This window comes from Protopterus annectens, chromosome 3.part1, assembly GCF_019279795.1.
Source record: "Protopterus annectens isolate FY-2018-M chromosome 3.part1, PAN1.0, whole genome shotgun sequence".
In the NCBI taxonomy this organism is placed as follows: domain Eukaryota; kingdom Metazoa; phylum Chordata; order Ceratodontiformes; family Protopteridae; genus Protopterus; species Protopterus annectens.
The window spans coordinates 1,023,903,964-1,023,925,887 of record NC_056732.1 but is presented as its reverse complement, the minus strand read 5'-3'; the positions used below and the strand labels follow the sequence as shown (position 1 = coordinate 1,023,925,887).

Genomic DNA, 21,924 nt, shown 5'->3' with positions numbered 1-21,924 from the left:
GCTGGGATTAGGCCTCATTCCACTAGGGCTACTGCCACTTCAACAGCATTTCTAAGGGGGGTGGCAACTAAGGATATTTTGGAAGCAGCTACTTGGAGTTCAGTGCATACTTTCTCTAAGCATTATCACCTTCCTATCTACTCTAAGTCTAGGGCTGGTTTTGCCACAGCTGTTTTGCAAGGCATGTTGTCAGCTCCTGCTTCTTTATGATTTGCCAGCCTCCCTTACCTCTGCTTTGGGATTCTACCCAATAGTAAGGACTGCAGCAATGGGGAACGAAGAACATAGTACAGTTTTGTACCTACCATAAATGTAGATGTTCGAGGATCCCCATTGCTGCAGTCCAATTTACCCTCCCTCCTTCCCTCTGTGTTTAGGGGTGGTTGTGTAGGTGAGGTTACATGCTGATATTTTTGTATATATTCTTGTATATATTGTACATATTTTTGGTGCAGGTATTTTGGGCCTTGTCTTTTTAGGGTCTTCTGACATCTGGGGCAAGAAAAGACTGAGGATATGACGTCGGTCATGCGCATTAGTACCCTGACGTACTGGCGTCAGTCTAATGCGCCCTGACCGACGTCAGCCATATACTCTGGTATTCGGGCCGACTGGACAGCGGACTACCCCAATAGTAAGGACTGCAGCAATGGGGATCCTCGAACATCTACATTTATGGTAGGTACAAAACTGTACTTTTTGTGTATTATGCTGGATGTACTGTATTTGTATAACTTGATGTTGGAGCTTTTCTCCCCGGGCCTCCGCTGAAAATGGACCTGGTCCAGTCGGAATTTCCCGGTTAACAAATGTAAAATAAATAAATAAAATAAAATTTACATATTTTTAGCCTACTCTTTTGGGGGCATCTGACATCTGGGGCAAGAAAAACTGAAGAAAATGGCGTCTGCTGCATCTTTTATACCCCTGATGACCTGACGTCAGGGAAGAAGTGACAGCAACCGATGCAGGACCCAAGACTTTGGAATTCAGGCCGACTGAGGGCAACCTGCCAGCAGGATAACCCAAATGTAATGACTACAACAGTGAATACACTCTAACATCTACATTTATGGTAAGTGTACACAACTGTACTTTCTCTCTCTTCAAAAAGACCTGTTGCTAGTGAGGCACCCCAGTCCTTGGGCCACTCCTCTTTGGCATGTACTCAGTGTTCAAAGCACAGGTTAAAGGTTTATTGCTGACCAGGTATGCAGATGACTGTAGATTTGGTGCCATCAGAAGCTGCCCAGAGGACACCAAAATCCTCCAAGAAGGCCTCTCCCAAACAAATAACTGGTGACAAAGCCAGCTTCCTAACTTTGATTTGAGTTCAGAATGAATAACATAACATTGTTCCAAAGTTGTCAGATGTCCTGGTTGCTGAACAGGCAAAGAGTCGACAGCTTCAAAACATTGTTAACACTAGGTGGCACCATAGAGCCATATTTTAAGAAGTATAATTGGAATGGGGCTTGCAGTGCTGCATGTTAGTCTAGTGGTTCATGTCATGGGTCTGTAATTGTGAGGCCAGAAGCTTTATTCCCTAAAGCTACAAATATATATATATATTTTTTTTAACTTTCTACACAATCTGAGGCCTTCGATGTCATGATCTGCACGGCAAACTGCAGATTTAGTCCTGGTCTTCATTGCTACCTGCTTATTTATATTCTCTGTTTCCCTTCTTTGTCTTTATGCAGGTATTCATTATTTATGGTGGGGGAGGTAGACATCAATTCTAAAACATTATTTAGTTAATTATGGTAGGGCTTGATGCTTGTGAGGCTTACTGTCCAATGCTGCTCACCTATTTGTCGATGTTCTGAAGCTGCTGACTTGTTCGGCAAAGAGGATATTCGACAACTTTGGAATGATGTTATGCCATCCAAGGTTTCTGGACCCGACAAACCCATGGACTAAACCTAAATGCCAAGTAATGTATAATCATAGCTTTTGGTTTGGTTTATGAGTTGTATTCATAAATACAATAATCGGACAGCTTTTAAAGCTTCAAGGACAACTTCCACTCATCCAAACTGTTAACTCGAGTGGACCTGGAGAAAAGTAGTAAGTTAGCCTCCAATGCTTCAGAACTACTGCTCAAGTGCACTCCTCTTGGGGATCAATCAACTAATGCTTGCCATTACTGGCTATATAAGTTTCCTTTGGGGAAAAACCTTCCGCACTTATTTTTCATCCATCCAGCCACAACTCCCTTTTTCCTGTTTTTAACCAAAACTAAATATTTTCTGTGAAAGTTTAAATTGTAAGCTAGGAAAATGGCTTTCAGAAACCTTTAAACAGAAAAGTTATTTTTTACTTTTGTGGATGAAAAGTTGTTAAAACTCATTTAAAACTTTATGAGGTAAAAGTTGTGTTTTTGGGTCTGGAGTAAGTTTTTTTTTTTTTTTTTTTTTTTTTTTAATGGAAAACACAACTAACCTGTTTTATAGATTACTGCTGCCAGGCTTCCCTGGGAATCTGCTATCTTTTTCAGCTTAACCATGGAACAATCTACTGGTTCCTTTGTTAATCCTTCTTCCACTCACAAAAAGAAGAAAATTACTAAACAGGCTTTGCTCCTCAGCAGGCTGCTAATAATGCCTCCGTTGCAGTTAGGTGGCTCTTTCTGATTCACAAAGAAGAAACCACCAGGGAACTCCAAACCTCCATGTATCAAACTGTAGTAATAAAACACAAAGCTTTCAAGACTTGCTTTACGTCAGCATTGTAAATCAGTAACACATTCAATTATAGGTCAGAGGTTTAATTTTAGATGCTTTGCTACATGTTAATCTGAGTATTTATTTAGCTGCCTCTGAGTAAAATGTATTTGTTTCAGTGTTAGCAAGAGCAGTAGAAAACTCTGAGAGAATGTGTAAATATCAGTCAGATTCATAGAAATATTAATGCTAATTAATGTGTTTACACACACTGTTGAAATGGAGATTGAGCGTTAGTTTAAATTTCAAGTGATCGAGAGAGGAGCAGAGATTGTTATACGTGCAGAATAGGAATAAATGTATTAGCTGCTTGAGCTGATGTTTATCCATATTTGAATTTGCTTGCTAGCATCAAAACTGGTTAAAGACATGAAAAATATGTTTATATTTAGGTTAAGGTATTTTTATGTATTTAATGAATGTTTTAGGGCTGCATTGTGAAATGTATGCGTGGTTATCTAATTAATATAGTATTTAAACAGTCTGTGCTGCTACTGATTTTGTATCATTGGTCAAGTCTCAGAAGATTTGTGTTTTATTATTAAATTGTGATGTTTGGTGGTTTCTGCATACCTCTCATCCTTTTAGCACACAAAATCTGGACAGTCTGGCATAATGTGGGGACACATTTTAAATATTAATCTTATAAATTTAAGAAGCTAGAATAACATGATTTGTCATAGCATGCATTTTCCTGAAGGATATGATCTTAAACTCAAATATATGCCATTATTTTGTAACTTCAATCCTCAGATCATCTAATGATTTACCAGAAAATCGCAAATTTTATGAACAGACCAAAAATAAGGCACAAAAGTCTGGACATTCTGCAAAACTCTGGTTAGTTGAGAAGTATGATGGTTTGGAGTTCCATTGTGCTTTATTCTTTGTGACTTTTTGTTTCCGGTGAGCTCCAATTGGTTGCTGTACCCTTCATTTGCTATTTCTGGTTCCTCTGGCCTTGGTTTCCTCTGAAGTCCCTACAGCCACCATGGAAGAGAGATTAGACATGTCCTCGGAGGTTATTGGACTACCCTTGGTAGGCAAGGGAGAATCATTGTTGTCAGTCCTAGGAAAAGGGACGGGGAATATCCCTCTGCCTAGCCAGACTGCTATGCCAATCCTTAGGGAACTTTTTCTTGCCAAAAGTTGGCTTGCTTCAGAAATTCCTGTCAAGAAGAAGCAAAAATGTTTTCTTCTGTCAATTTGGGCAGGAGTGATTTACTGGGTTTAATTCAAGAACTTCAGGCTTTTGACCCTTCCAGTTTAGTTGTTTCTGATAAAAGAAACAGGGATTCTTCCATTTACAGAAGAGGTTCAAGATTTTGAACTACAAAGTTATTGTGAAGGAGCAGATTCTATTTAGTTCTTCAGATTTCTGAATCTGATTCTGAGGAGAGTTTGGCTCTTGTCAGTCCTTTTTGAAGAATTGTGTTTCTCAGAAACTATTTCCAGAATGAATCCGTTGTTTCATTGGGAATGTTTATAACTTTATATTGTCTTTGAAGAAATAATATGATTTATGATGACTAGATCTGCCAGAACCTACTCTCAGTTCTTCCTGTTCTTTCAACATTGGAGAATGTTTTTGTCACAGCCTGTGACTTGCTTAGCATCCAACCTGCTGCCCCCAAAAAGCAGACTGATTATATGAAGGTCATCAGTATTATGTAGTTTTTTATATACTAATCTCAGATCCAGCAGTTATTTCTCTTGTAAACCTGCTGCTTTACATAGCCTAGTACCAACCTATGAACCTATCGGCCCTAGGGCCTATACAAGCCTAGCCATAACAATTCCCTGGCTATTTCTTCCCACACTATTTACTTCTCTGGACCCCTGTCTAGCAGGACGACTGACGTGATCCCCGGGGTGAATTTCCTTTCTCCCATCCAGTCGTCAAGGTTCCTTTTGAAGAGAAGAGGACCAAAGAGGCACTCTGCTTGACATGTATGGGCAATCTTTTCCAGAGTCTGGGGAGTCTCTGGGTCAGGAACCTATCCCTCCAGCATGTTTTGTTTATTGTGATGACAAGGTTTAGCTCTGAGGGATTGGGATTTCTTTAAGTGTAGCATGTCCAACAGCTCTGGGTTTGACATGGCCTTGTATGTTGAGCAAAGATCGCCTCTGAGTAGACTATATGCGACAGAGTACAGCTGGTGTCTTGAGAGGTACATACCAAACGGGGCGTTGTATTCTATAATGGGTCTAATGAGGGAAGAGTACAGTGGGACAATGACCTCCTTTTTTCTAGATGAAAAGTAGTTCGTGATGAGGTGTGCCACATAGGAGGATTTCCTGACTGTTGTGGCGATGTGGTTATCGAAGGTGAGACCACTGTCCACCTGTGTCCCCAAACTTTACAGGGACCTCTGCAATGGGCAATGGTCCAAAAACTATCAAAGGGAGAATTCAACATTTTAGCTTTGACGTCTTCTGGAAGGCTGAGTATGCAACCAAACAAAACTCTTCCTGACAGTTCCAGTGGCAGCAGCAGCTCCAAAGTGGAATATGTAGAATCCTAAGTGCATTTCAAATACTGGGGAGGTTACAAAAAAAGTATTTTTTTTCTTCTCAGAAAAGGAAACAAATGCCATACCCCCTGTCTTTCCCCTTCTGACAAAGATGGGAAAGCTTTTGATTTCAGGGGAAGACTGTATTCTTCTGCAGCACGTACTTGTAGAATTCTCAGTTATCAGGCTCCTATTAAAGTTTATGCTTTCCTTTCTTGAAAACACAGGGGGTATGGCAAGTATGGAGGTAATTCAGCTGTGGGGAGTACTGCAAATAGATATTTTCACCTCCACTCACAACAGTCAGTTGGCAAAATTCTACTCCATGACTCTCTGCAAGAAGGCCTGGAAGACTGGTGCATTTTCTTTCCCTTGGACTAGAATATTCCTGCATGCCCCCCCCCCTTCAACTAATATTCAGGATAATTCTGAAGAATCAGGAGGACACTGCAAAGTTAATTGTGTTGATTCACTTGTGGCTTAGGCAGCAGTAGTTCTCTCTTCTTTTGGTAATGGCCAGGGGAATTAACACCAGCTTATTCACAGAGTGGACCCAGTCACACAGGGCAAGGGGGTGTTGGATACATCCTGACCCAAGCAACCGCAACCAACTACCACTGCAAAGTTAATTGTGTTGATTCACTTGTGGCTTAGGCAGCAGTAGTTCTCTCTTCTTTTGGTAATGGCCAGGGGAATTAACACCAGCTTATTCACAGAGTGGACCCAGTCACACAGGGCAAGGGGGTGTTGGATACATCCTGACCCAAGCAACCGCAACCAACTACCTGGATAATAGACTCTTAATACCTTTCAAGCACCTATTTTCTGAAGACTGCAACAGGTATTAGAGGAGGCAAGAAAATCTGCTGATAGAAAATGTTATATTACTTAATGGAAAAGGTTGTGTATTAGTAAGTGGAAAATATTTTGGGCTGGATTCTAGAATTTTAAAACCGTAACTTATCCCTCCGTACATACATTTACAAAACACTATACATTAATTTTTCGGGTCTAGGATAGACTTTACTAGGACCATTCTTCAGGGGCTCCTGGACTCTTGGCCTTTCTCCTCCCAATCAAGTCTAAGCTGTGATAGTCTGCCCATATAGCTAAGGCTGCTGCAGCATTGATAATGAACATAGTACAGTTGTGTAAGGAATCTTATCATAATAGATGTTTGAATGATCAGTGTTTGTAGCCACTCCCTCCATCCATTCCCCTTTATTTTCCTTGCATTTACATTTTCAGGGCTTTAGCTTCTCTGTCTGTTCTGAAAGCTCTGAAGAGTTTGGCATCAAAACCACTGTTTTTCTTCAGCCCAGCTCAAGGTGACTAACTTAAGGTGAGTGGAACGTGACTTTGAAGCTTTAGAAGCTGGCTGGCTATTGTGTTTTATGCAGGTAACAACCCATATAGCTAAGACTACTGCAGTACTGATCATTCACACATGTATATGTATGCTATAGTAAGTTTATTTGTACAACTGTACTGTCATTTGACAAGCACAATGAACTGTCCTTTCATCACCGAATATCCACTATTGTAAGGAAATACTTTTTCATCATATAGCCTATATCTAAAGGTATGGCATCTAGGTCCAGGGATGTAATCTTTCTGCTGTACTCTGCTCTCATCATGTCAGTCATTGAATATAATGCCCCATTCAATATGTACTTGTCCAAACACTTGTCACAGCTGGAGTGAACCCAGTGCTTTCTCCCTAAAAAATCAGGGGTCTAAATCATAGAACCTATGTAGACCATCTCTATGCCTTGCCCTTTTTTTTCAGTTATAAACTATGAAGAGCTGACCTTTGCCTAGTGTCTAGAACCTCAACAGACACTGTCCTGTCAGACCTGTTACACATATCCAAGTCCAGTTGTAGTCTGACCACCCACTTAAAGTATCTGTCTTTTTTGTCACATAAATAGAATGTGTTGAAAGTGTAGGTATTTATCCCAGAGGATACCTTTTCTATGGAACTGCCTTCTATTCCACATAAAGCAAAGTACTTTTCTTTCTCTATTCAAACGTAATTTGGACAAATGAATGGGAATCTATAAACTTACTCCTCAATTTAGCACACGTCCCTCCTGGAGAGGGCCAACAAGTAAATGTCCCAATATATACTTTGCTCTGTTCATCTCTGGGTTATTCTTATGTAAAGTATAAGGGCTGAAAACTACCATATGAATGTAAGGCTAGGTTTCTTACAATCCTACCCTGTCAATAGCCTACTAAGTACCTATGATCCCAAACAGCTGTACTTTCTATGCCCACCTCCATAATGCCTGACTTGATGTCCTTCAAGGATGCATCTGCAGTCATAACATATGGGTTGTCCTGCCTCAGGCAGCCCTCGGTCGGCCCGATTCCAAAGTCTGGGTCTGGCCTCGGCTGATGTCGCACTCCACCCGACGTCATAGCTCCTGGGGTATAAAGGCATCAGCCGACGCCATTTTTCTCAGTCTTTCTTGCCGCGCGGTGCCCAAAGCAGAAGCTGTTCACAAGTGCCGGTCTGTCAGATCCAGAGATTTCAGCTACAGAAGACTTCTAAAAAAGCTAAGTGGGGACTCTTTCTTGCCTCAGCCGATGTCAGAAAAAGTAAATAATTGTTTAACTTGTGGGAAACAAATACCTCATAAGGATTTCCACTCTTACTGCCTTCCTTGCTTAGGCCCAGACAACGACGTATCGGCTTGTTTAGCCTGTGCCTCCTTCAACCGACAGACACTTAGACGTCGGTCGGAGTTTGCAGAAGAGTTTTTTGGTCCCGCTTTTGCATATAAAATGCCGTCGGAGACTCCGACTACTCATTTAGCTAAAAAACACAAGGAAAAGGACCGACACTCGCGGCCCGCGGTTTCGGCTGAAACCACGGTTAGGCCTACCGCGAGTGTCTCTGTTTCGGCTGAAATTGAGTCCTCGGTTCTTCCTCCGGCCGCAAGCATGCCTCCGATGACCGAGGCCTCAGAGGCCCCGGCGGAGTCGGCTACAGAAATTCCTACCGAAGAAGCAGGCACACTAGAATTGTCCGACACCATTCCGTTGGACATTTCTACTCCTGCACGTGGGGCAGCTAGACCCCCTGCTTCTATGTCGATTAAGGCCTTCTCAAGGGCTAAAGCAGCTAAACTTTCCAAGGCCTTACCTACAAAAGCTCCACCTCACAGACCTTCCTCAAGTTCTCAAATTCTCAGCCTCGCTGAGGACCTTATTTCTTTGATCAGGGGATCCCAACCTCACCCAGACAGGGCCTCACACCCCCCTCCTGAAAAAAGGCCTAGGACTGAACCCCCTGAACCTCTTTCCTCTGACTATTCCTCGGCTGGATCAGATGTATCAGACCATCAGGAAGGCCCATACTCACCTTTTGAGGATTCGGATGCAGAAGACTCCATTCCTTCTGCCTCCCCCCCAGAAGAATTTTCATTTGGGGAAACTCTACATTCAATGAGGGAACATTTCCAATGGCAGGGTCAGGATTTTTCTGATTCTAGGAAAAGGCTAAGGACTTTTTTACACTTACCTCAGCATAGGCCTCTAGCCATACCACCTGTACTATCAGTTGTTGATGATGCATACAATGATGCCTGTTCAGCCCCTGATTCTCTTCCCCCGGCCCCTGCCAAACCTGACAGATATTACAGGGTCCTGGATTCTCATTTCCACTTGTACAAGGCCCACGCTGCAGACCCAGAAACCATTTCTCAGGGCCCCAAGGGTGTTGCAGCTGCCTCTGCCAAAACCCCCCCCTACCCTCTGAAAGAGAATCAAGAGCATTAGAGAGATGGGGTAAAAAAGTTTATACATCTGCTACTCTTTCTGCCAGGGCTTTAAACTGTCAATTTTACATGATACAGTACCAGGAATTTTTGTTAGATCAGCTAAATAAAAAGCTTTCCTCTCCTGAACCTTTAGACCGTAAGTCCCTTCAGGAGTTGGTACACAATTCTCAGCAGGTCAGTAATCATTTTTTTAAAATGTGGCTATGATGCACTGGAGGCTTCATTTAGATCAGCTATGACTGGAGCAGTGATTCGAAGACATGCCTGGCTAAAAGAGCAATCCTTGCCAGACCATGTTAAATCTAAACTCCTAGATGCCCCTATGGAGAAACGAAGTTTATTTGGCTCCCCTGCACAGGAGGTACTAAAGAAAGTGGAAGAAAAGGCAAAATCTGTGCAAACAGTCAAGGATTTTCTGCAGGTCCAACCTCCGAGGTTCAGCAGAAATTGGCCTTCAAAGAATTGGGCCTTTCCAGACATCACCAGAGCACAGAGGCGCAGAAATAGATGCCCAAGAGGCAGAGGTCAATCAAGGGGTGCCTACAGGGGCCGTCAGTGGCAACCTGACAACCAGAGGAGTGCCTCCACAGCTGCGACTGCAACCACTTCCACAGGACAGACACAATGACTTGGCTCTGATTCCGCCTACCAGGGGACAATTGGAAGCACCCTTGGGCGGAAAGTTAGCTTTATTTTCAAAAAACTGGCATTGCATTACAGGAGACAAATGGACTTTGCAAACAATAGACAAAGGCTACAGGTTTCACTTCCACACTTTACCAAAAAAGAGAGGAATGCCAAACCTTCCACCAAGCCAGAAGTCAGAGGCTCTAAAACAGGTCATCAACTTACTGAGGATGAGAGCAATAGAAAAGGTACCATCTATGGAACAAGGCCAAGGATTTTACTCCAGACTATTCCTTGTACCAAGAAAAGAAACTCAATGGAGGCCTATTCTCGACTTGTCCGCACTGAACACATATCTCATTGTACCAAAATTCAAGATGCTGACCCTACAGCAACTTCTTCCCATGTTGGGCAAGGAGTCTTGGCTGGTGACTCTAGATCTCAAGGAGGCATACCTGCATGTCCCTATCGACCAGATTGCAGAAGACACCTCAGATTTCTTGCAGGATCAGAGCATTATCAATTCTCAGCATTGCCCTTTGGCTTATCTACTGCGCCCAGAGTATTCACAAAATGCCTGGCATCAGTAATTGCACATTGCAGGCTTCAGGGAATTCAAATCTACCCATACCTGGACGACTGCCTAATACAAGCGGACAACAAGACAAAAATAATAAAGGATTTGGCCTATGTCATACAACTGCTACAAGCTTTGGGATACACAGTTAACATACAGAAGTCAAGACTAGTGCCATCTCAAAGGATAACATTTTTGGGTGCAGAACTGGACACAATAACTCAGATGGCTTTTCTCACAGAAGAAAAACAAAAACAATTTCCAGTCTACTTCACGGCATTGACGAGACAAACTCAGCTTACTGCAAGGAAAGTCCTGCAGGCCCTGGGTTACATGGCATCCTGCATAATCTTGATACCACATGCCAGACTGCATATGAGGAAATTACAATGGTACCTAAGAAATGTATGGTCTCAACACAGACACAGTCTAGAAACCATGATACCATGCTTTCCATGCCTGAAAAAGGAATTCCTGTGGTGGGCTCAGGCTTGCAAGACCAACAGAGGGTTGCCTTTCCAAATACCACAACCAAGGCAGACCATCACCACGGACGCCTCAGACCTAGGCTGGGGCGCACACATGGAAGACAAGTGTATCCAAGGCCTATGGTCCCAAGACCAGCTGAATCTACACATAAATCTAAAGGAGATGCTGGCAGTGAAGCATGCAATAGAGGCATTCAAATCATTCCTTCAGCAAGGACACCTGCTGATAAGGACGGACAATACCACAGTCATGTGGTACATCAACAAACAGGGAGGCACGCATTCCTACCCTTTATGCCGGATGGCAATGGAGCTGTGGAACCTAGGCCTGAATCTCAACATTCAACTGCAGGCCAGATTCGTACCAGGAAAAGAGAATTCACTAGCAGACAAATTAAGCAGAACTACCACGGATGCTCACGAATGGATGCTGCATCCAGATATCTTCAAAACCATAACAAAGAAATGGGGAATGCCAGAAATAGACCTGTTCGCCTCCCCACTCAACCACCAACTGAAGAAATTCTGCTCAAGAGAATACCACCCATAAGCCTGGAGGGTGGACTCCCTTTCTTTCAGCTGGAAGGCCCTGACAGTTTATGCCTTCCCACCTCTCCCATTGATGTACAAAGTTCTACTGAAGATCAGGGAGGAACAGCCAAAGGTAATTCTGATGGCTCCAGACTGGCCAAGGCAACATTGGTATCTGCTACTGAGAAGCATGTCTCTGACAAACCCATGGCCTCTACCTCTATGGCCTTTACTTCTAACACAGAACAACTACAAGACCCTGCATCCAAACTTGAAAACGCTGCAGCTAACTGCCTGGAAAATTGCATAAAACAAAACCAGCCTGCTTTATCTCCGAGAGTCAAGGACATTATCCTGGAGGCTCGCAGGCCCTCCACAAGGAAAACATACTCAGCCAAATGGAAGAGATTCCTCATTTGGAGTGCATCAAAGGGAACATATGTCACGCTTGCAAACCTAGCACACATCCTAGAATACTTAGCAGAACTGTTCCACAATGGCCTGTCCTATTCTTCCATTCAGATTCATGCTTCAGCAGTTTCAGCAGAGTACAACATGGATCCTCCTATCTTCTCTCAACCTCTCCTCAGACAATTTCTAAGAGGGATCAAAAATGTAAAACCTCCAAGGAAACCACCTCTGCCTGCATGGGATCTCAATTTTGTGCTGGAAAAATTAACACTTCCCCCTTTTGAACCAGCTGCATCAGCAGACTTTACAGTTCTTATCTTGGAAAACTGCCTTCCTTCTAGCAATCACTTCAGCAAGAAGGGTATCAGAGTTAAAGGCATTAATGGCAGTACAGCCTTTCCTTATCTTTCACCAGGATAGAGTGTCTCTGAGAACCAATCCTACTTTCATGCCAAAGGTGGTATCCAGGGTATCCTTGAACCAAGCTATTCATTTACCTACGTTCTTCCCTAACCCACAGAACAGGGGGGGAAAGCTACTACACACCTTAGATGTACATAGACAACTGTGCTACTACCTGGACAGAACTAAGACCAGCAGAAAAACTGACCAGCTTCTGGTAGCATATGCAACAGGAGTGCAAGGAAAAGAAATTTCCAAACAGACAATTTCAAAATGGATAGGAAATTGCATTTGATTCTGTTACCCTTTTCATGGCGAGACAACTCCTGAAAATATCAGGCCTCATTCCACAAGGGCTACAGCCACCACTACAGCTTTTCTACGAGGAGTGGCTACCAAAGACATTTTAGAAGCTGCTACTTGGAGCTCCGTGCATACATTTGCCAAGCATTACAATCTTCCTTTATACTCCAGATCCCGAGCAGGCTTTGCAACTGCAGTTTTACAAGGGATCTTAACTACACCATCTTTATCTTAGTGCCTCCTCCCCCAGTTTGGCTATGGTATTCTACCCATATGTTATGACTGCAGATGCATCCTTGAAGGACATAGTACAGTTTTGTACCTACCATAAATGTAGATGTCCGATAGGTATGCATCTGCAGTCAGGATTACCCACCCTCCTTCCCCTCTGTGGTATTCCTAGGGTGCTTACCCCTCTTTCAGCTAGCTGGGGGAATCTATTATGGTGTATTTGTTTGTATGTATATATATATATATATATATATATATATATATATATATATATATATATATATATTTTGTTTGCTACTGTTTGGAATTTACAGCAATTATCCAAATTTAGCCTTCTTAGAGGGCACCTGGCATCTGGGGCAAGAAACACTGAGAAAAATGGCGTCGGCTGATGCCTTTATACCCCAGGAGCTATGACGGGTGAAGTGCGACATCAGCCGAGGCCAGACCCAGACTTTGGAATCGGGCCGACCGAGGGCTGCCTGAGGCAGGACAACCCATATGTTATGACTGCAGATGCATACCTATCGGACATCTACATTTATGGTAGGTACAAAACTGTACTTTCTTTCTCTGTATTAGTTCAGCCATTCACCTGCCAAGTATTAAGTATCTACTAAGGCTGCAGATGAATATTGAATGTTATTTTTCTTGCTATTCGCATTCAAAGACTAATTTATGTAGCATAGCCATGGAATTCAATGGTTGGGCGTAGAGCTGGCACCTCGGCTTTTCGTAAAAAAACTCTACTGCCAATCATTAGCGGACTGGAGTTCCGCTGTGGCGACCCCTTACCGGGTAAAAGCCAAAAGACAAACAAACAAAAAACATGGAATTCAATTGTTAATTTTGTTTGTTTTGGTCTCTGTTTTTTTTCCCTGTGTATTTCGCTTATGACTGAATCTCCCCTGACCTTAATACAGCAGAAGGCTTCAGTATGGAATTCTACACCCATTTAGAGAACTACATAGTTCTAATAGTCCCTAACATAACCAAATTTTTCAAATTCAAAAGCAATCCCCCCTGGTGGTCCACTGCCATAAATAGTGTACAACGAAGGAAAGAAACTCCTTAAATTGTATGGTAGACCCAAAACCCCTCAAGGATCATATAAAAAGCATTGCGCAAGAAAAAAAAAAAACATCAGTCCCTTAAAGAAGCTCATAGACTTAAGCTTCTTGAAGTCAAATATAACTATAATACTTTCGTTAGCTATGTTAAAAAATAAAAAAAAAACAATCTCTTACATTGCTCAGAACTCCATAATGACCCGACAGACATTGCCAATACCCTTGCAAACAAAGGTAGTGTCTACTACATCTCCTAAACTTGTGTTCGAAGCTCAGAAATATTGGTATCCTTTATTCCCCTAATTATTTCTAAACATCATTTAATGAAAGTGTTAAGAGCAAAAATAATTCCAGCATGAGATATGTCAACATATCTGGTTGCTTAATTAATAGTACTAAACATGCCATTGCGGACACACTCCTGAAACAGTTGTATCTAAATTTAGCTACTGGTTTTTATCCCCGATGAGTGATGCACTGCAGTGGAGTTTCCTGTTCAAAAGCATGGCTTTATAATTGACCCAGGTAACTGCAGGCCTATCAGCCTTACAAGCCTCACCTGCAGAGCCATGGAATGTACTATAAGTGACCTCATAAACTGTAATATCTAGAATGTGATGTGTAAGCTGAATTTGGTGGACGACTTTGAAAGGTTTACAGAGTCTGTAGACAATGGCCATGCAGTATGCATAACATATCTTGGCCTTGCCAAAGCCTTAGACACCATTCCCTGTGCTGGCATCATATGAAAGCTAGTTTCTTTAAAACTCTACCCATATATGGTAAGATGTATAGTAAACTGGCTGAAAAACTGAACCTACACTGTGTAAGTTGTAGGTTCCTTATCAGAAAGTACAAATGTTACCAATGGTGTCCCTCCGGGCGTGGTGCTAGGACCTTTCTCTTTGGTATTTATTTCTCTGATCTCCAAGCAGAGAGCCAGGACCTCTGACGAACAAAGATTGCAGATGACAGCAAACTGAGGAGGTGTCAAGTCACCCTGTTGCACCTAAACCCTCTTTAATGGACTCTCTTCAGTAAAATCTTGGTGTACTGAAAACGGCTCAAGCTAAATGCTAAAAAGCCGAGTATCGTCACTTTTGGTACACAAAACCCTTTCCTTCGCCATACTGTGTGGACAGCACTTCACTGCAAAATTAAAATGTAGTCGGGAATCTAGATACCTGGGTCGATAACTGTTGCACATTATAGTTAAAAGACAGGAAGTGATCAGGAAATCCTTTTATTTAGCCCAGCTAATTGCCAAAAATAATATCATAAAGGTCTGAAGAGGTAATCACTGCATTGATCAGGCCAGTGATTTAAAGGAGTACAACAGGTTTCTCTAATGTATTCCTCAACTTCACGGCCCTTTTCCTCCCTATTTACATTGTCCTCTGTAAAGCAACAATAATAAAGCATTTACAATTTTTATAATTCCCCTTACTTCTGTAACAGAAGCCTACCTTCTCATACTGTGATGGTTTCACTTACAAAATGATTCTCTCACATCTGAATAAAGCTTGCTGGAGTCGCCCAGTTACTGACATCATCGAAGCCAGGCAGTGCAGGTACTTTTTTTTTTTTTAAATCAGTTCCCTCCCCCAAAGTGACATCACCACAGCCGTCATCTGATTCTAACTAAAATAATAAGACCCACCCATTCTGTGATGTCATGGCTCCCTTGTCCTTCCCCCAGCCTGAATGCTGTTCATTTTATTCAGTAGTAGTGTAGTAACACCGATGTTTGGAAACACAGAAATTTGGTATGCATACTTGTACATTCTGCATGGCAAATGATGCTTAGGTGGTGTATCGCTTGCATACTTCTATGTCGTATTTGCACCAGATACTGCTAGTGTGCAGCGCGGGAATAGAAAGAGTAAAACATTACCCTGGTATCAGAGGTGGCAGTGCAACATATTCATAGTGGCTTAACATGAGAGTAGCTCTAAGCAAGCACCACGTGAAACCTGAACAAGCACCTAGAATTATTCAGTGCAGTTTCCACACCTTAAGTCTGAAAATGAATTCACATACTCACATGAACAGGAGTAGCTGCATATTGATGGCTAAAGGTGTATGGGCATGTCGGGTGGTTACTACACTGCAAAACTGGTATGCAATGGTGGAGATATTTGGAAGGCATGAGCAAACAAACCAGTATATTAAAGCCATAGCACCAATTGAACTGGAGGCTGGCAAATAGATTTAGTAAGGGATTTTGTCCATGCACAAATACTTCAACAGTGATTATTTGCAGTGGCATCCATAATCTGATTCAAGGTAAGTTAACCTTGATGTCCTTTATTTAAAAAAAATCAATACAAATTATTTCTAAACATCATTTAATGAAAGTGTTAAGAGCAAAAATAATTCCAGCATGAGATATGTCAACATATCTGGTTGCTTAATTAATAGTACTAAACATGCCATTGCGGACACACTCCTGAAACAGTTGTATCTAAATTTAGCTACTGGTTTTTATCCCCGATGAGTGATGCACTGCAGTGGAGTTTCCTGTTCAAAAGCATAACTGCAGGCCTATCAGCCTTACAAGCCTCACCTGCAGAGCCATGGAATGTACTATAAGTGACCTCATAAACTGTAATATCTAGAATGTGATGTGTAAGCTGAATTTGGTGGACGACTTTGAAAGATTTACAGAGTCTGTAGACAATGGCCATGCAGTATGCATAACATATCTTGGCCTTGCCAAAGCCTTAGACACCATTCCCTGTGCTGGCATCATATGAAAGCTAGTTTCTTTAAAACTCTACCCATATATGGTAAGATGTATAGTAAACTGGCTGAAAAACTGAACCTACACTGTGTAAGTTGTAGGTTCCTTATCAGGAAGTACAAATGTTACCAATGGTGTCCCTCCGGGCGTGGTGCTAGGACCTTTCTCTTTGGTATTTATTTCTCTGATCTCCAAGCAGAGAGCCAGGACCTCTGACGAACAAAGATTGCAGATGACAGCAAACTGAGGAGGTGTCAAGTCACCCTGTTGCACCTAAACCCTCTTTAATGGACTCTCTTCAGTAAAATCTTGGTGTACTGAAAACGGCTCAAGCTAAATGCTAAAAAGCCGAGTATCGTCACTTTTGGTACACAAAACCCTTTCCTTCGCCATACTGTGTGGACAGCACTTCACTGCAAAATTAAAATGTAGTCGGGAATCTAGATACCTGGGTCGATAACTGTTGCACATTATAGTTAAAAGACAGGAAGTGATCAGGAAATCCTTTTATTTAGCCCAGCTAATTGCCAAAAATAATATCATAAAGGTCTGAAGAGGCCCTTTGGGATAAAAGATTACATGACTGAAGTCCCTTAGCAACCAAGGTAGGGTAGAAGCTGTGTCCCTTTATTTGTGTCTTAGAGACTTTCAAGAGAGATCTTTGTCATGCTTACTGCACCAGTAAAGACTTGAATATCTTGAACCTCCTGTCTTTGCACAAGTCCAGTATCTCCATCAATACTCGAAGCAGGGACTTAATTCTTCACCAGTAGATAAATAAAATGGTAGAGAGGTTTATAACTCAGTGCCTCAAAAATCTCTGGAATAAACATCCCCCTATATGATGAGCAGTGTAACTCACGGTCTTCCACTAAACATGAACTAGATGGCTGGATTGATGTCTACAAATTTACTTTGACTGGTATGCCCCCCCCCCCCCTCCCCGGAAAGAAGTGCTGCCTGTGGGAGGATACTAGTAAAGTGTGAATGGTCATAAGACTCAGTGGCCTTAAAATGTCTGTGAATGTATAACCATATTTGTTCTCCATGGTGGTGTTTTGGCTCTTAAAGCTGTTTTGGAGCAGTCTACTTTCCCACTTATCAACTGAATATATCCGAGATTGCTACATTACATTACTGCCCCCAAAAGGGGTAGCTGTTCTTAGGCCAATTTACTTCCTTTGCAGCTGGCTGTGACAACAGGGTGGTTCCGATTTAAAAAAAAGTTGTGAATATAGCTGTGTGTTTGCTTGATTTTTGAAATCCATTACATTTGTACTGCCTTTGTGTTTACTATCAAACAAAGCATAATTGCCTTGAGTGAGGCTGGGTGGGGAAGGTGATGTTGAGTTCAGGTTATGGGATTTTCATATCCCCATGTTGATGGCCCTGATCTCTCCTGAATTAATAGCTTCTAACATTAAGTACAAAGTTCTTTGTGGTACTCGTGTAACTGCATTTCATTTTCACTTGTTGAATGTGTCATAGATTTGGCAGCAAATGCAATCAGTGTGCGTTGCTTTGTGCATACAGGCACAGCGAGACAGTGCTAGTGTTTCACACATGTTGCATATATTCGTATTAAAACTTACATTCCTTCTATTTAGGTGAATTTCTGGATAAAATTCGGGAACAGAACAAAAGAGATATAAATGTGTTGGACCTGGGCTGTGGGAAAGGTGGTGACTTGCTGAAATGGAAGAAAGGAAGAATCAGTCAGCTGGTTTGTGCTGGTAAGAAGTGGTAAAATTAATGATGTGATAAAATAAGAAAATGTAAAGTGAACAACTGTTGCTCAACTATTTTTGATTTAAAGGAAGTCATTGGGGCTTAAAACCGTTTAGTGTTACGCCAGCTAGAAATTTTAGAAACATGGTATGACTGGATTCCACGTACTCGACAGGAGGCAGGCTGCAGTTTACTGATGTAACAGAAATTGATAAAATGTGCTCACTGTTAGTAATAATGAGATGTAAGCTGTCATCAGCACCTCAGGACTACCTTGGTTGTTTACTGTCTGTTTCTACAAGTGTGCCACCTCAGGGGATCTCCAGGGGCTCGTTAACAAAGTACTGACGTGAGCTACTTAGATTTTCCAGGGCTATTCAGAGAGATGCCTCAGATCATTATGTATCATTTTTAAGGAACACTTATGGGCAGTTTTCTTACCAATACACTGACATGAAGTCCTGGGGAGGGGGAGGAGTTCAGGCCCTCTACGTAGTTGTCCAAAAACTCTACAAGTCAGTCTCAAAAAGTTGACACCCATCTATGGCCAATTCCTGCAGATAATGAACAATACTGTAGCAGTGATCCTTTCCCATCTGGGAAGGGAAGGTATCCTGTGGCTTCTCTGGTCAGTTTGCAAGTTATTTTGACTTATGTCAGTCACATGTATGCTTTGGGTCTCTTGTTCGTCTGTCAAGTTTTTACGTCTGTGACATTTCCACCTGTGTAGAAGTCAAGACTGTGATCCAGCTTTGGTTGGTGTGTACTTCTTTAAAAAGGGGTCTGCATGTCTCTCACCTTTTAAGTAATCGCCTCCTTGAAATTTGATTGTAGGCTTGCCCGTCTACAGTTCAGGCCTGCTGGTTTGGCATTTCGGAAATGAGTTTATTGAAAAATAATGCTTTTCTTTATGATTATTGTCTCTTCTCCCATGGTCTTGGAGCTTTGGTCCTTTATTATTAGGGAAACCCATGGTTGCTTTTTCACAAGGGTCAGGTGATCCCTAGAACTAGGCCATGTGGTTGCTTTTTCACAAGGGTCATGTGATCCTTAGAACTAGGCCATGTTTCCTCCCAGAAGTAGTGTTTGAATTGTCCTTAAACCAATCCATTCTTGTGCCCATGTTCTTTCTTGAAGTGGATTCCACATAGGTAGAATGATGCACAGTTTTAGACTTGCAGAAGGTCAGGCTTTACTTGAATAGGGTTGATGAGTTAAGAAAAATGGGAGAGCTGTTCATCTCATTTGTGTCAGGGATGGGCTTGCAGTGCTTACAGACGCTCTTTTTAAGTGGATTACTAACTGCAGTGTATTTGGCCATCAGGGAGCAAACTATTCTACCTTGGCTATACCTGCTTCAAAATATGTCCATTGTGGATGTTTGTGTTGCAATCACATCACTATTATTGATTAGACTATAATTACAGCAGTAAGGCTTCCTTTGGCATTTTGATGTTAACAAAATTCAGCCTTGTATACTTTTGCTTTCATGCCTTTCTTTCTTATCAAGGGGTTTAGTTGTACTGCTTGAGATTCTTACCAGTTAACTCACTGTTAATTGCCAGTGAAAGACATGTACTCAAGTTGAACTGTAGAGTCCACTGCATTGAATACTTGTTACAGTTTTGCTATCTCCTTGTGATTCAATGGCCGATGTCCCTCTGTCAGGTGGCTGTATTTTATTTTCCTTTTTTCAGTTGGGCAGTTATGTATTTATATATCTGTTTTATTTGCCTCCGGTCGTACAGCTTGTGCTTCTCCCATCTTGCTCCTCTTTTTCTGTCTACTACTACCACTATGTCGGAGGAATTTGACAAACTTGTAGGTTTTAAGAAGTGCACTTGTGGGCACAAGATCCCTATCTCTGATACCCACAGGGAGTGCGTTTACTGTCTGGGGCCTGCATACCTTGAAGTGGTGTGCTCTATCTGCAAGGCCTTCCTCCCTTGGGCTATTGCAGATAGAAAAGGCTGGTCTTAAAAGGAATTATTCCACCTCCCTCCCCAGCTTATCCCTTCTGTCTCTGGGGCTGAAACACCCGCTAAGAAACCTAAGAAGGTCAGAGACCCTGAGAAACTGTCCCAGGACCCCCTCCCCTTTAGCTGTTTTGGAGTTTCCCAAAAAGGCCCCAAGAAAGTTAGAGCAGAGCCCTTTGGCCCCGACTTCTGCACCTACCCCTCCTCCATATACCCCAGTCGTCACATCGGGGCAGGAGTCATCAGTGTCAAGTACATCCCGTCAGGATGTTTCTCCCTGACCTCACTCCAGGCCTTCCTGTGCCTCCTCTTCCATCAAGTCCTCTCGGAGCTGGTCAGAGAATGAGGTGGACAGATTGATGAGGAAATTTCCCTGCACGCAGATCTAGATGGGGGTCATTTCAGCTGCAACCCCGATGGGATCCGCATGCAGAGCTTTCCCCTGCACAATAGTATATCCTTCTCCAGTCCAGCCTGCTGCAACGGAGCCCCCAGATCCATCAGTCCCAGGGGGCGTGACTTCAGATCTGATAGTTATCTCAATGTTTTGAGCCTGACTGCTTCCCTGACTCGTTCGGTCCTGACCATGTTTTAGAGCCAAAGCCTTGCGGTCGAGTCTGGAAGGATGACTTTGACTCCGAAGCTGTTGGAGTTGTCTCTTCCCCTCTGTGGCTCAAAGTTTGACAGCTTAGTGCCGACTTCTTCCTCGGAGCGGAGGGCTGCTGGAGACTGGGGACAGTCTGCTGCTATTCTTTCAGGACAGGAGAGGCTTCCTCAGGACTCCAGGAGTCCCTCGGCCTTTGACGTGGTGAAGTGGGTCCTCTCTGTTCCTAGGACATTCCTGGCTTCTACCATAGTGGATCCACCCCTTCCCCTTCTGGGCTGTGCATCAGAGACCTTACTTCTGCCACTGGTGCAGCCAGGCCCTCAGGGCCTCCAGTCTCTTCCACTTGTGGAAGCCCAAGTTTCTTCAGACACCTTCCCAGAACACCCCACCAAGTAGGCTTCTCAGAAGAAAAGGTGCAAATGGAAACACCTAGATTCCCCAGAGGAATCTCTCCCGACAGGCACTGACTTTGATGAAGGGGAGGGGTCCCCTAGATTTCCACTTGACGTCTCCTTTGACATTTTGGAAATCCTTCATCAGAGAAGTGGCTGAACATTGAACTGTCTTTCCCACTATATGAGGCTACAGAGTGACTTGCTTAAGGAACTCTGTAGCTCTGGCCCTGAGTCCATGACGACAGAGGTACAGAATTCTTCCTCTTCCCATATGGCCACTCTGCAGTCCATTTCTAATGCGTCCATGAGGCTCATCTCTCGTGCTGTAGAGGGTACCTCTAGGGCCATCGGTTCTGGCATTGATTCAGCGTCCTGCCTAGATGTGGCTGTGTGAATTTGCAGAACCCTTTAAGGCATCATTGTCAATGCCCCCTTTGATGGTTCCTCCCTCTTTGAACAGACCGTGCGAGATGCACACTTCTGCAGTGAGAAGGATGAAAAGACCCTGTCTACCATCAGAATCCGCTTTTCTTCCCCGCAAAGTATCTTTTCCAGGAACCAGTGTGTTGGAAAAAAGTTGTGGTTCAAGAAGTCCCAGGGTCCTTTCCAGAAGAAATCTTTCCAGGGAGATTTTTTTTCCCTCGGGGGCAGAGGGGGGGGAGAATAATCCGAGTGGTAGATTCCACCTACATGGCAGAGGAGGTCTGCAAAATAAAGGATCTCGAGATACTCCTTTGAGACCGAGCCTTGCAGTATCCCTGAAGGGTTGGCAGACTGTCCCTTTCTGGAAGCAGTCTGGGAACATTGG

At 42.9% G+C, this 21,924-nt stretch overlaps 1 protein-coding gene across 2 annotated transcripts in view; it reads left to right on the top strand.

Moving 5' to 3' along the window:
• Positions 1 to 21,924, top strand: part of RNMT (RNA guanine-7 methyltransferase) — a 638,341-nt gene that overhangs the window by 287,652 nt on the left and 328,765 nt on the right. For both annotated transcript variants that reach the window (XM_044067181.1, XM_044067182.1), the window contains exon 4: positions 18,018 to 18,143. In XM_044067181.1, coding sequence (XP_043923116.1) covers positions 18,018 to 18,143 — 126 coding nt within the window. The remainder of the gene's footprint in view (positions 1 to 18,017; positions 18,144 to 21,924) is intronic.